The sequence below is a fragment of the Acytostelium subglobosum genome (assembly GCF_000787575.1).
Source record: "Acytostelium subglobosum LB1 DNA, scaffold: scaffold3, whole genome shotgun sequence".
NCBI classification, from domain to species: Eukaryota; Evosea; class Eumycetozoa; order Acytosteliales; family Acytosteliaceae; genus Acytostelium; species Acytostelium subglobosum.
In genome coordinates, this window is record NW_012236529.1 from 1,590,212 (window position 1) to 1,601,388 (window position 11,177).

Genomic DNA, 11,177 nt, shown 5'->3' on the forward strand with positions numbered 1-11,177 from the left:
ATCATGATTGCAACATTCCAAACCTTGACACCAGTTCAATCATGACACAATCATTCGCATTTACTGACTCAAACAATGTAAGTACATCAACTAAATGATTATTGATCCCTTGACTAACGAATACACATCACAAAGTATATATTTCATGTGTCGCCATGCATGGTGGATCCATATTGCTCAGCATATCCACTATATTATCCCACATGCTCCATTTGCGCCCACATGCCTGATCAATATAATCGCGATTGGTTTGCCCTTGGTGACCAACAAACGTTGGACGCCTACTACGACAACACCACCTACCAACTTGTGCTCAACTACTACTCCTATGATCAAGGCTATTGTGGTTCAGGCATGATCGGGACAACGATCTACATGAAGTGCGGTAGAGAGAATGCATACATTAGTGATACCAATTTGAATGATTGCAACTTCACACTCACCTTCACGTCTCCGGCTGCCTGCGCTTATCCCGCACCAATTTTGACATCCATCATATTGACTGGAGGCGACTCGTTCGAGATCAATGGCTCGGGCTTTGGAAACAACGTCCAGGATATCAATCTCTACGACTCACTTGGCAACTCATACAGCGACTTTACCTTGGAGAATGGCGTGCTGGTCGTTACCAACTTCCATCAGCCCGACGCTTTAATCTCTCTGTGTGTCACCGTTACTGGAGTGAATGGCTCTAGTGCATGCTCGAACGAACTCGAGCTCCGGTTCCGTAAGTACTCACTCACTCAGTCGCTCACACTGACACTGACCCTGACCCTGACATCTTTACAGCAATTTCTTTGAACCAGCTATATGGCTCGCCACCAACCAGCGGAGGAAATGTCACCATCACCGGTAGTAACTTGGTTATTTCAGCAGACACTGCTGTCAACTTTGCCTTTGTTGGATCAAATATTCAGGCGATTTTGAACCAATCGGCATGGGTGATTGGCATACCAAGTGGATCAGGAACCGGTTTGACATTGAGTCTTACGATCGGTGGTCAAGTCACAAACAATCTGTTCGTCTCCTACCAACCTCCAACGATCACCTCCTTCCAACAATCAACTGATGGTTCTTTAACGGCTGAGATCTGTGGCCAGAACTTTGGTCCAACTGTTGACCAAATGCAAGTGTTCATTGGGTCATCTCAGGTCCAGTACAACATCGAGTACACAGGCTGTGTGATGGCATCAATCCCCAGTGGCGCACTAAATGGTGCGGCAGTGTCAGTGATGGTCGGAGGACAAGGTGCCAAGTATTCGGGCGACATCAAGTTAATTCCTCTGGTCACGTCGGTGACACCCATTCCACGTGGAGGTGGAACGATAACAATTCAAGGCAGTCTGATGTCCACCATCGATGCCAATGGTCAACAACTCGACTTCAGTGTCCAACTCAGCCCTGGCAATTATGCTTGCACAAACCTTGTTTCGATTGATGAGAACACAATGACATGTACTGCCGTTGACCTAGCTGACTACATCACCTCAGTCTCATTGACTATTGATGGCCAGACCAGTCCCAGCTGCCTCATCCAAGTATCCACTCCTACAATCTCATCGATCAGTGCGACCGGAACCAACTCAATACTCATCTCTGGATCTGGCTTCAGTCAATATGTCTCAAACATCCAAATAATAGTAGACGGCGTCCAACAAACTGACATCACTATCACATTGGACAACAATGGAAACATCATTGCTTCTAACTTCCCAGCCTCCTCATCGATCAGTAGCCTCTGTGTTATTTCAGACGCCAGTACTTGTTCCAACTCAGTTGACGTTCAATTTGGTAAGTAGTTAGGGAGGTGATGGGTATCTAACTTACACCTTAACTAATCAATCAATCTATCAATCAATCACTACAACAGCTCCGGTGTTGACAGCGATCACAAGCGCTGATACGAGTGGAAGCCAAGTGACTGTGTCTGGATCAAACTTATATGTTTCAAGCTACTCGGGATCAATCAGCCAAGTCCTCAACCTTGATTCCACCCAGTTGTCTCCTTCAAATGTCATATCATCCACTAGCTGGGTGTTTGACATCCCACCAGGCACCGGAGCCGGACACTCGGTCACGGTGACGATCAACGGTATGACCTCCAACCAAATCACACTCACCTACCAGAGTCCAGTGATCACCGACTACCTTCAGAATGGCACAGCAATCCTCATTGAAGGAAACAACTTTGCTCCTTCCGGCCCTTCCTCCTTGACGAAACTGTATGTCGGTGGTCTGAGTGCCACCATCGTTGATTCCAGACACAACTGGGTAATGGCATTACTTCCACCCACTGCTCGCAACGGTCAGATGATGCTCTCTGTGGACGGTTTGAGCGTAAACAGTACTCTGGTGTTGGAGCCAACCGTCCAAACTGTATCCTCCGTCCCAACGCATGGCGGCACCATCACCCTGATGGGCACATTCCTCAACATTGTCGATCAGAAGGGTGCCAAGCTCGACGTGTCCATTGTGTTACTGCCATGGGTGGTGGACTGCAACAGGATCTCCACTCTTCCACCTTCCAATGGATACACATACATATCTTGTCACTCACCGGATAGCGGCACCAACCTGTTCACATCGTTGAATCTGACTATCAATGGATTCATGGCCACTGCTCCAGTAACAAGTTTTGTCGGTGGATTCGCCAGCACTCTTCTCCCATCAATGGCCTTTGCCATTACCCTTGTACTTCTTGTACTTTCCATCATCGTTTAACTTCAAACATATATTTAAATAAAGGCGCCAAATTCAAATTTGATGACCTAATTTGGTGTTGTTCCCATCACGCATTGAGATCTCATCAATGACCATTTTTCAATCAAAGAGATAAAACAAAGACAAACACATAATACACAAGTCATGGATAACATTACATCAACTGAACATACAGATAATACTACTACAGAGACAGAGATGAAGAGAGGACTGTTCATTTTGTTTGAGGGTGTCGATCGTGTTGGCAAGTCTACTCAAGTGCAAGCACTTACCAACTACATGTCCACGACACTCAGTCTGCCAACCAAGCAACTGCGTTACCCAGATCGCACTACACAGACTGGTGTCATCATCAACAGCTACCTACAGAGTGCTACACAGCTCGACGACAGAGCACTTCACCTCCTATTCTCTGCCAATCGTTGGGAGTCCAGGTATGTTTGATCAAACATGCTGGACCACACATGTATACTCATTCATTCATTCATTCAATCAATCAATAGGGATAACATATTGACAGAGTTAAAGAATGGTACCAACTTGATTGTTGATAGATATGCTTATTCTGGAGTGGCGTATAGTGCTGCCAAGGGCATTGATTATGATTGGTGCTTCAATTGTGAGAAGGGTCTGCCTGCACCTGATGTTATATTCTACTTGCATATGGACTCGGAGGAGACGACAAAGCGTGGAGACTATGGTAATGAACGCTACGAGAAGCTGGACTTCCAGAAAAAGATCAAGGACATCTATGAGAAGCGTCTGTTACAATCGTCCAACAACTGGAAGCAGATCGATGCCAATCGACCCATCGCAGACATCTCCTTGGAGATCAGCTCAATCATCGATGACACTCTTCGCCAAGGTGTCAACAGCAAGCCATTACAATGTATATAAATAGTTCAATCAATCATTCATTAGTTCATCGTTCGTTCATTCGTTTATTATTACTGTTGCTCGGTTGGCTTTGCCTCGTCTTCGCTGGAATCATCGCTGGTGCTTGAGTAGTCCTCGCTGTCGCTGCTGCTGCTGCTGGTGTAGCTGGTTGAGCTGTCTGATGATGAGTCTGATGATGAGTGACCGTCTCCATTGGGAGCATCGGCCGTGCGGTCCGGCAGGGCAACCTCAACCTTCAACACCTCTGGCTCAGCCTCGACTGGCTCCTCGACCTTAACCTCGGCAACAACTACTACCTCCTCGACAACAGCCACTGGCGCCTCGACAACGGCAACTGGCTCTTCGACCTTGATCTCGGCAACGACGACGACTGGCTCCTCGACAACTGGGGTTGGCTCCTGGACGACCGGGGAAACAACGACGACGGCTGGCTCCTCGACAACGGCAACTGGCTCCTCAACTTTGACCTCAGCAACGATGACAACAGGCTCCTCTACAACTGGGGTTGGCTCCTCGACAACGGCAACTGGCTCCTCGACCTTGACCTCGGCGACGATGACGACTGGCTCCTCGACAACTGGAGCTGGAACCTCGACTTGGATTGGCTCCTCCAATGGTGCGTCGACAACGGCAACAGCAATGCCGTTTGGTGGGAGGGCAAACACTCCAGTCTCACCAAGTGGCTGAGCAACTGGGATCTCTTGGACCTCTGCCACAACGACAACTGGTCCTGCTGGCTCCTCCACTGTCTCCTTCTTGGATGATGAAGAAGAGTCGGAAGTGGATGATGAAGATGATGAAGTCGATGATGATCTTGATTTGTTCTCGTTGGCCACTGCGGCAGCCTCATCAACAACAACGACTGCTGGGACGGCGACGACGACTGCTGGTGCTGGCTCAGCGAAGACGACGACTGGAACTGGTGCCACGACGACTGGTGCTGGCTCGGCGACGACGATTGGTGCGACGACAACTGGTGGGATGACGGCCTCGGTGGTGGCAGCTGGCTTGGCCTGGCCTGGCACGACAATGAATGCACCCTCGGCGTACTGATCGCCGTACATCTCGCGTATCAATGGCTCGTACTTGGTGAGGATGACACGGCGCTTGAGCTTCTGGGTTGGGGTGAGCTCGGCGTCGACACCCTGGTCGGTGAACTCCTTTGGCACGATCTTGAACTTCTTGATCGTGGACACTTGTGGCAGTCTAGTGTTGATCTCTGTGATCTTGCTCTCGATGTAGGCGTTGAAGTGCTTGTCGGCGATGGCATCCTCAATGGAGGCGGGGGCTGGATGGCCATAGTTGACGTTCTTGAGTGCGACGGCACTGATCGACAGCAGACAAACAAGGTACTTCTGGCGATCTCCAACAATGACGGCCATGCCAATCTCGGGCACCTGGCGCAGGTATCCCTCAAGCAACGATGGGGCGATGTTCTCTCCACCAGCAGTGATGATCAGCTCCTTCTTACGATCGGTGATGAAGAGGTAGCCGGCCTCATCGACGTATCCAATGTCTCCAGTGTGCAACCAACCATCCTGGTCGATGGTCTCCTTGGTGGCCTCTGGGTTCTTGAAATAGCCTGGGAAACAGTTTGGACCCTTGATCAGGATCTCATTGTCGCCCTCGTTCAACTTGACGATGGAGCCTGGCAAGGTCTTTCCAATGCTGCCAGTCTTGGTGTCTGGGAAGCCGATCGACTGTGGACCGGTGAGCTCAGACATACCGTAAGCCTCAGTGATAGTGATGCCAATCGACAAGAAGAAGTCCAGTGTGTCCTTGCTGATTGGGGCGGCAGTGGAGGCCATGAAGCGGCAGTGTGACAGACCCAAGTTCTTCAACACCTTCTTGAAGACCAATGTCCTGGCCAGACCATATCCAGATGGCTTCTTCTCGCCACGCTGTGCCTTGTAGCCACCCTTCAAACCCTTTGCCTTTGCCCATCCGACCAACTTCTTCTTAATTGGGCCACCTTGGCTCATCAACTGAGACACTCTATGTTGAATCTTCTCCCAAACTCTTGGTACACCAAAGAACAATGTTGGCTTGACCTCGAGCAATGTATCCAAGAGTGTACCCTGTGGTGATTGTTATGTGTTTGTGGAGAGTGAGTACGTCACGTGATTGAGTGGAATTATTCCAGTGAGTGATGAATGAACATACCTGGAGTGCATTCCTGTCAGCGAAGGAGACGGAGAAACCAAAGATGAGTGGTGCGTATAGGGATACGACCTGCTCGGCAACGTGACTGAGTGGGAGATATGAGATCATACGCTCGTTGTGACCAGTCTTTGGATGAAGGACGATGCTACCAAGGGTGTGCACAGTCCAGGCAACATTGCGCTGAGAGATCATGCAACCCTTGGGCATGCCAGTGGTGCCACTGGTGTAGATCAGGGTGCAGAGCGTGTCTGGTGTGATGGTGCTTGAGATGCGATCGATTTCGCTGTCGGGCACGGTGCGACCCAGCTCCATGAACTGCGCCCACGTGTAGGTGCCCTCGGGGAATGTGGCGTTGGCGTCGGTCGGGTCCATCACGATGTAGGCCTTGACGTTTGGTAGACTAGCCTTGATCGCGTCGTACTTGGCCAGCTGCTGCTCGTTCTCCACACAGATGACCATGGCCTCAGAGTGCGAGGCAAAGTACTCGCACTGTGGTGTCGAGCTGGTGGTGTAGATGCCCGTGGGCAGACCGCCCGCGTAGATGGCGCCCAGATGCGAGATGTGCCACTCTGGTGAGTTGAATCCGATGATGTTGACGCCGGCGCCCTGCTTCATGCCCAGCTTGACAAAGGACTTGGCGGCCGAGTAGATGTCCTCGTGGTACTTGGTCCAAGTCCACTTGACCCACTTGCCATTACGCTTGACCTGAATGGCCAAGTTATGGGGGAATCGTTGCAAAGTCGTCTGGAAGCCGTCAACAATAGTTGCTGGCATCGCGATTGGCTCTGGCAACACTCCATGCTCATCAGCATGTTGTGGCTGTGGGTCGATCAATGGCAGACCATGTGCCAACCTAGGTCCACTAGTTGATGATGATGGTGTGGTGGTAGTTGTGGTGGTAGTGGTGGTAGTTGTTGTAGTTGGTGTAATAGTATCAGCCATTGTTGATTGATTGATTGATTATGTACAAATAAATAACAATGTGATTGATTGATTGATTGAATGATTGAATGGGTGAATGGGTGAATGGTTGAATGAATGGATAGAAGGTTTGAGTGTGTGAATGAAAGAATGAATGAAAGGGACTGTGCCAGCATCGCTTGACATGTCCTGATTAGGCAGATCCGTTGAGGAGAAGTATCTAACTAAAGGTACCCTAACCTAATCAATCGATTTATTTTAATTTTGTCAACAACAACAAAACAAAAAGAATCATCACCATCATTATCCCACCCACACACTCACACACCACACTAAGGCTCATTGCAATCGATCGTTTTTTTCTTGTTTGTTTTGTAGACCAACTCACACTCAATGCGGCCTTAATTCCCATCCAAGGTCACATGACATTGTTATTTGTTAGTGTTTATTTGACTATTCTTTATGCGCGATAGTAACGATTCTACTGATCAAACAAACCAACCAACTTTATCTTACTCATCAATATTCTCTCGCGAGATGTATCCCTGGTTCATTTGCAAAATATGGTGATGATGATTAAAGTTATTTGTTTTGTGATTGTATAATACAACATTTTGATTGAGTTGAAATGGATTGAAATGGATTGGAACTGATTGGATTGGATTGGAATGAGTAGAGAAATAGTTGGAGAATAGTATTGTTATAAATAAATAGTTGTAACACACAATACAACAGTGTTGGGTATTGGTCCAACATCATCAGATATTTGTTGGTCCAACTGAGTTCGGTCCCCACCCCACACTTCCCACCCACCAATACCAAAAATACACTTTAGTTGATCCCCTACTCATTCATTCAATGATTCAATGATTCAATCATCAGTTCCATTCATTCAATCATCAGTTGTAGTTGTTGTTAACTGTTTAGTTGTAGTAGTAGTACTTGTAATAGATAGTTGTAGAAATACATACTTACATAACTTAGGATAGGATGGCACAATCATCGGCACTTTCAAACTCACAATTGATGTCATCGGAGTTGATAATCATTGCAAAGAGTACCGATAAGTCTGTTATAAAGGAACATCTAAAGAAGTATTCATTATCACTAAAGAATCTTCATGATCAAACACTCATACATATCGCCTCAATGCATGGCAATGTCGAAGTGGTCAAACAATGTCTAAAGAAGAAGGTGAGTTATGAAGGTAGACTGGCGGGATTAGGACATGATGCTAACCATATTCACAACACAATCACAACATTCACACATAGTATGTCAATATGGATGAGGTCAAACCATTGGCATTGAAGGACAAGGAGGGATATACTGCTATACATTGTGCAATCAATCAGGGTCACTTTGATATTGCCGATAGATTGTTGTCAAAGGGTTCCGACCCAAATGCAAGGACTCTGAGTGGATCAACTCCATTGCATCTATTGGCCAAATACAGTCATCATCCAAAGGCTTGCAAACTGGCACAACAACTAATTGATGCCGGTGCCTTTGTAAACCATAAGGATTCAAAGTTTGACACGCCACTTCACAGGGCCACTGTCCAAGGGTATGTGATGGACTCGAGTGGCGACGGAAATTAGACTCGCTCGCTAACACTTCTCATCAGGAGTACAATCACAGACCTTATCAAGCTATTCTTGGACAGAGGAGCGAATCCAAACATTGTCAACAAGTATGATTGATCTAGGGGCCCCTCGAGGCTGGAATGATTCCAACACACACACACACACACTCACACCAAATCAACAAACAATCAATCAAATATAGACGAGGAAAGACATGTATACACTTTGCGATTGAAGATGGTAGGACAGACTTGTTGGAGTTGTTCTTGGAGTATGGCGCGATATTTACAAAGAGTTTGAGCGCGGTGACTCAATCAGCGATGGACTTTGCAAAGGAATCAAAGAATCCAAACATTATACAATTCTTTAATGAGCGAATAGCAACATGTGGCGAGTATATACTGTACAATGAGAAGACACAATGTTACATTGGCAAGATGGTACCGACGTTCCAACAGACGGGCGATCAATTCTTTGTCAACCAGACCGTCCAGCTGATACCCGGCCGTCTATTCATCACTAACTACCGCGTTGTCTTCCGTCTCGACACGTCGACCTCGCGACCAAACCGCGACGAGTACTCTGCGCGCTGGCCATTCGGCGAGGAGGAGGAGCTGACCATCCCCCTGCTCTCAATCGACTCTTTCTCAATCGACTCGACTCAATCCCAAGGTAGTGGCGGCAACAGCAGTGGCAGTGGAAGTGGCGGCAACAGCAACAGTGGCGCAACAAATGGACAGGGCGCCAACAACATACTTGGCCAACAACTGATTGGCTCCAACAATTATTACACACTCACGATCATTTCAAAGGACTACAAGCACTGTCGCATCTATTTCACGTCACAGATGTCTCGCGAGCGCACCATCGAGATCATCACATTCCACTCGCGAACCAAGATCGAGCGCATTCTCAAACAGATCGAGTTGAACCAGCAGCTTCAACTACAGGTGGTCAAGGACAACATTCACCTGCAAGAGGACGATCGCATTGAACACATCGATCGTTTTGAATGTTATGGCGTGTTCGAGGAGCCCCTTCCATATCTGTTTGCGCACTTTGTTAATCGACCCGCCATTACAGCTGACGAGGACGGCTGGCTGGTGTACTCCCAGCGCAAGGAGTACGCGCGACTGGGTGTCGTGGAGACGGACAGCGCGTGTGGCTGGCGCTTCAGCACACTCAACAAGGATTTCAAGATGTGCTCGACCTACCCCACGTCGGTGGTCGTGCCACGCAGCGTCTCGGACAAGGACTTGGAGAAGGTGTTTGGATATCGTAGCAGGGGTCGCATACCCATCCTTTCATGGCGATCATCGACTGGCGCTTCCATCACGAGATGCAGTCAACCTCTTGTGGGCATCGAGCGTTCACGCTGTCCCGAGGACGAGCACTATCTCGAAGCCCTGGCGGGCCAGCGTGGCCTGTACTTGTTGGATGCGCGACCAAAGCTTAACGCCATTGCCAACACGGCAAATGGTGCAGGCTTTGAGAACATCTCCAACTACCACAACTGCAAGTTGGTGTTCATGAACATCGCCAACATCCATGTTATGCGCCGCAGTCTCGAGAAGCTTGTGTCCACCCTGTCACCATTCGCCAGCGAGCAGGCTGACAGCAAATACTGGGCGGCATACGAGGAGAGTGGCTGGATGTCGCACGTGCGTGGCTGTCTGGCCAGCGCGGTGTATGCCGCCGAGTTGATCCAGCGCAACATCAACGTGCTGGTGCACTGCAGTGATGGATGGGATCGCACGCCCCAGATCACCTCGCTCACACAGATCATCCTAGACCCATACTATCGTACGATCTTGGGCCTGCAGGTGCTGGTCGAGAAGGAGTGGCTGTCATTTGGACACAAGTTTGCTCTGCGTCTAGGCCATCGCATCAGTGAGGCAGAGGACGAGCGATCACCCATATTCATACAGTTCCTGGATGCACTCTTCCAGATCGTCAATCAGTATCCAATGATGTTTGAGTACACGCCAAGCCTACTCCTCTTCATGGCCGAGCACTTGTTCTCATGCAAGTACGGCACATTCCTTCACAACTGTGAGAAGGAGCGCATCGATAGCCAGGCCAAGACCAAGACCATCTCGATCTGGACCGATGTCAACAACAACAGACGTCGCTACACCAACCCATTCTACCAGCCTGCCATGATGGACCGTGTTCCCATCCGTCCCAACCTCAATCTGCGGTCACTCGAGGTGTGGAAGGCACTGTACATGCGCACGGATACCCAAAACACCTGGCAACATAACACCTGGATGGTCCAAAGTCATCAGCTCGTCACTGGCATGTCATCGCCCGACCTCGTCGCCTATCCACTTGGCAACAGTACCAGCAGTATTGGAAACAGCAGTGGCGGCAATAGTATTGGAATCAATGGTAGTAGCAACAGCATTGGCAACAGCAGCAGCAGTACAGGTCTAGGTGGAAGTGCGAGTAGTGTCGGCAGCATCAACATCAGCGTCAGCAACAGCAGCAGTCCAGTCCCACCACCCAAGCCAAACAACCTAGTCAGCAACAACAACAATGAACTAAAGAAGCCACCATCACGTCATAAGAAGTCACATTCAAACAACTCATCGTTTGATCACAAGGCAGTGGTGGCACTCAACTTTAATGGAACGATCAACAGCAATATGCTCACGAGATCAGAGAGCGCTGCCGTAGTCCAACAAGAAGCATCACCAGATTCATCATTCGTCAAGAGTTCAGCCACTGGACAAGGCAATTCAGAGCAAGACAAGACACCACGTCAGATGATGGGTTCTCATCGATGATCAATCCAACCTCATTATTAATATTATTTATCCAACATTTACAAAATAATAACCTTGTACAAATAACATAAGATATATATATATATATTTATCTCTTTCC

General features: G+C 48.4%; 4 protein-coding genes across 4 annotated transcripts; 3 read left to right on the plus strand and 1 right to left on the minus strand.

Annotated features, from left to right (window-relative positions):
- Positions 1-222: 222 nt before the first annotated feature.
- On the plus strand, positions 223-2,721 carry SAMD00019534_021140 (hypothetical protein; the record flags this gene model as incomplete). Its single annotated transcript, XM_012902705.1, has 3 exons — positions 223-727; positions 790-1,791; positions 1,871-2,721. 3 exons carry the CDS (start codon positions 223-225, stop codon positions 2,719-2,721), a joined length of 2,358 nt encoding a protein of 785 aa, XP_012758159.1.
- A 144-nt stretch (positions 2,722-2,865) lies between these two features.
- Positions 2,866-3,618, plus strand: SAMD00019534_021150 (hypothetical protein; the record flags this gene model as incomplete). The annotated part of the gene is made up of 2 exons (XM_012902706.1): positions 2,866-3,155; positions 3,225-3,618. The coding sequence occupies 2 exons, from the start codon at positions 2,866-2,868 to the stop codon at positions 3,616-3,618; spliced, it is 684 nt and encodes a 227-aa protein (XP_012758160.1).
- Positions 3,619-3,668: 50 nt separating this feature from the next.
- On the minus strand, positions 3,669-6,723 carry SAMD00019534_021160 (hypothetical protein; the record flags this gene model as incomplete). Its single annotated transcript, XM_012902707.1, has 2 exons — positions 3,669-5,696; positions 5,782-6,723. The coding sequence occupies 2 exons, from the start codon at positions 6,721-6,723 to the stop codon at positions 3,669-3,671; spliced, it is 2,970 nt and encodes a 989-aa protein (XP_012758161.1).
- A 969-nt stretch (positions 6,724-7,692) lies between these two features.
- Positions 7,693-11,077, plus strand: SAMD00019534_021170 (hypothetical protein; the record flags this gene model as incomplete). The annotated part of the gene is made up of 4 exons (XM_012902708.1): positions 7,693-7,896; positions 7,977-8,269; positions 8,330-8,395; positions 8,491-11,077. 4 exons carry the CDS (start codon positions 7,693-7,695, stop codon positions 11,075-11,077), a joined length of 3,150 nt encoding a protein of 1,049 aa, XP_012758162.1.
- Between the last annotated feature and the right edge of the window lie 100 nt (positions 11,078-11,177).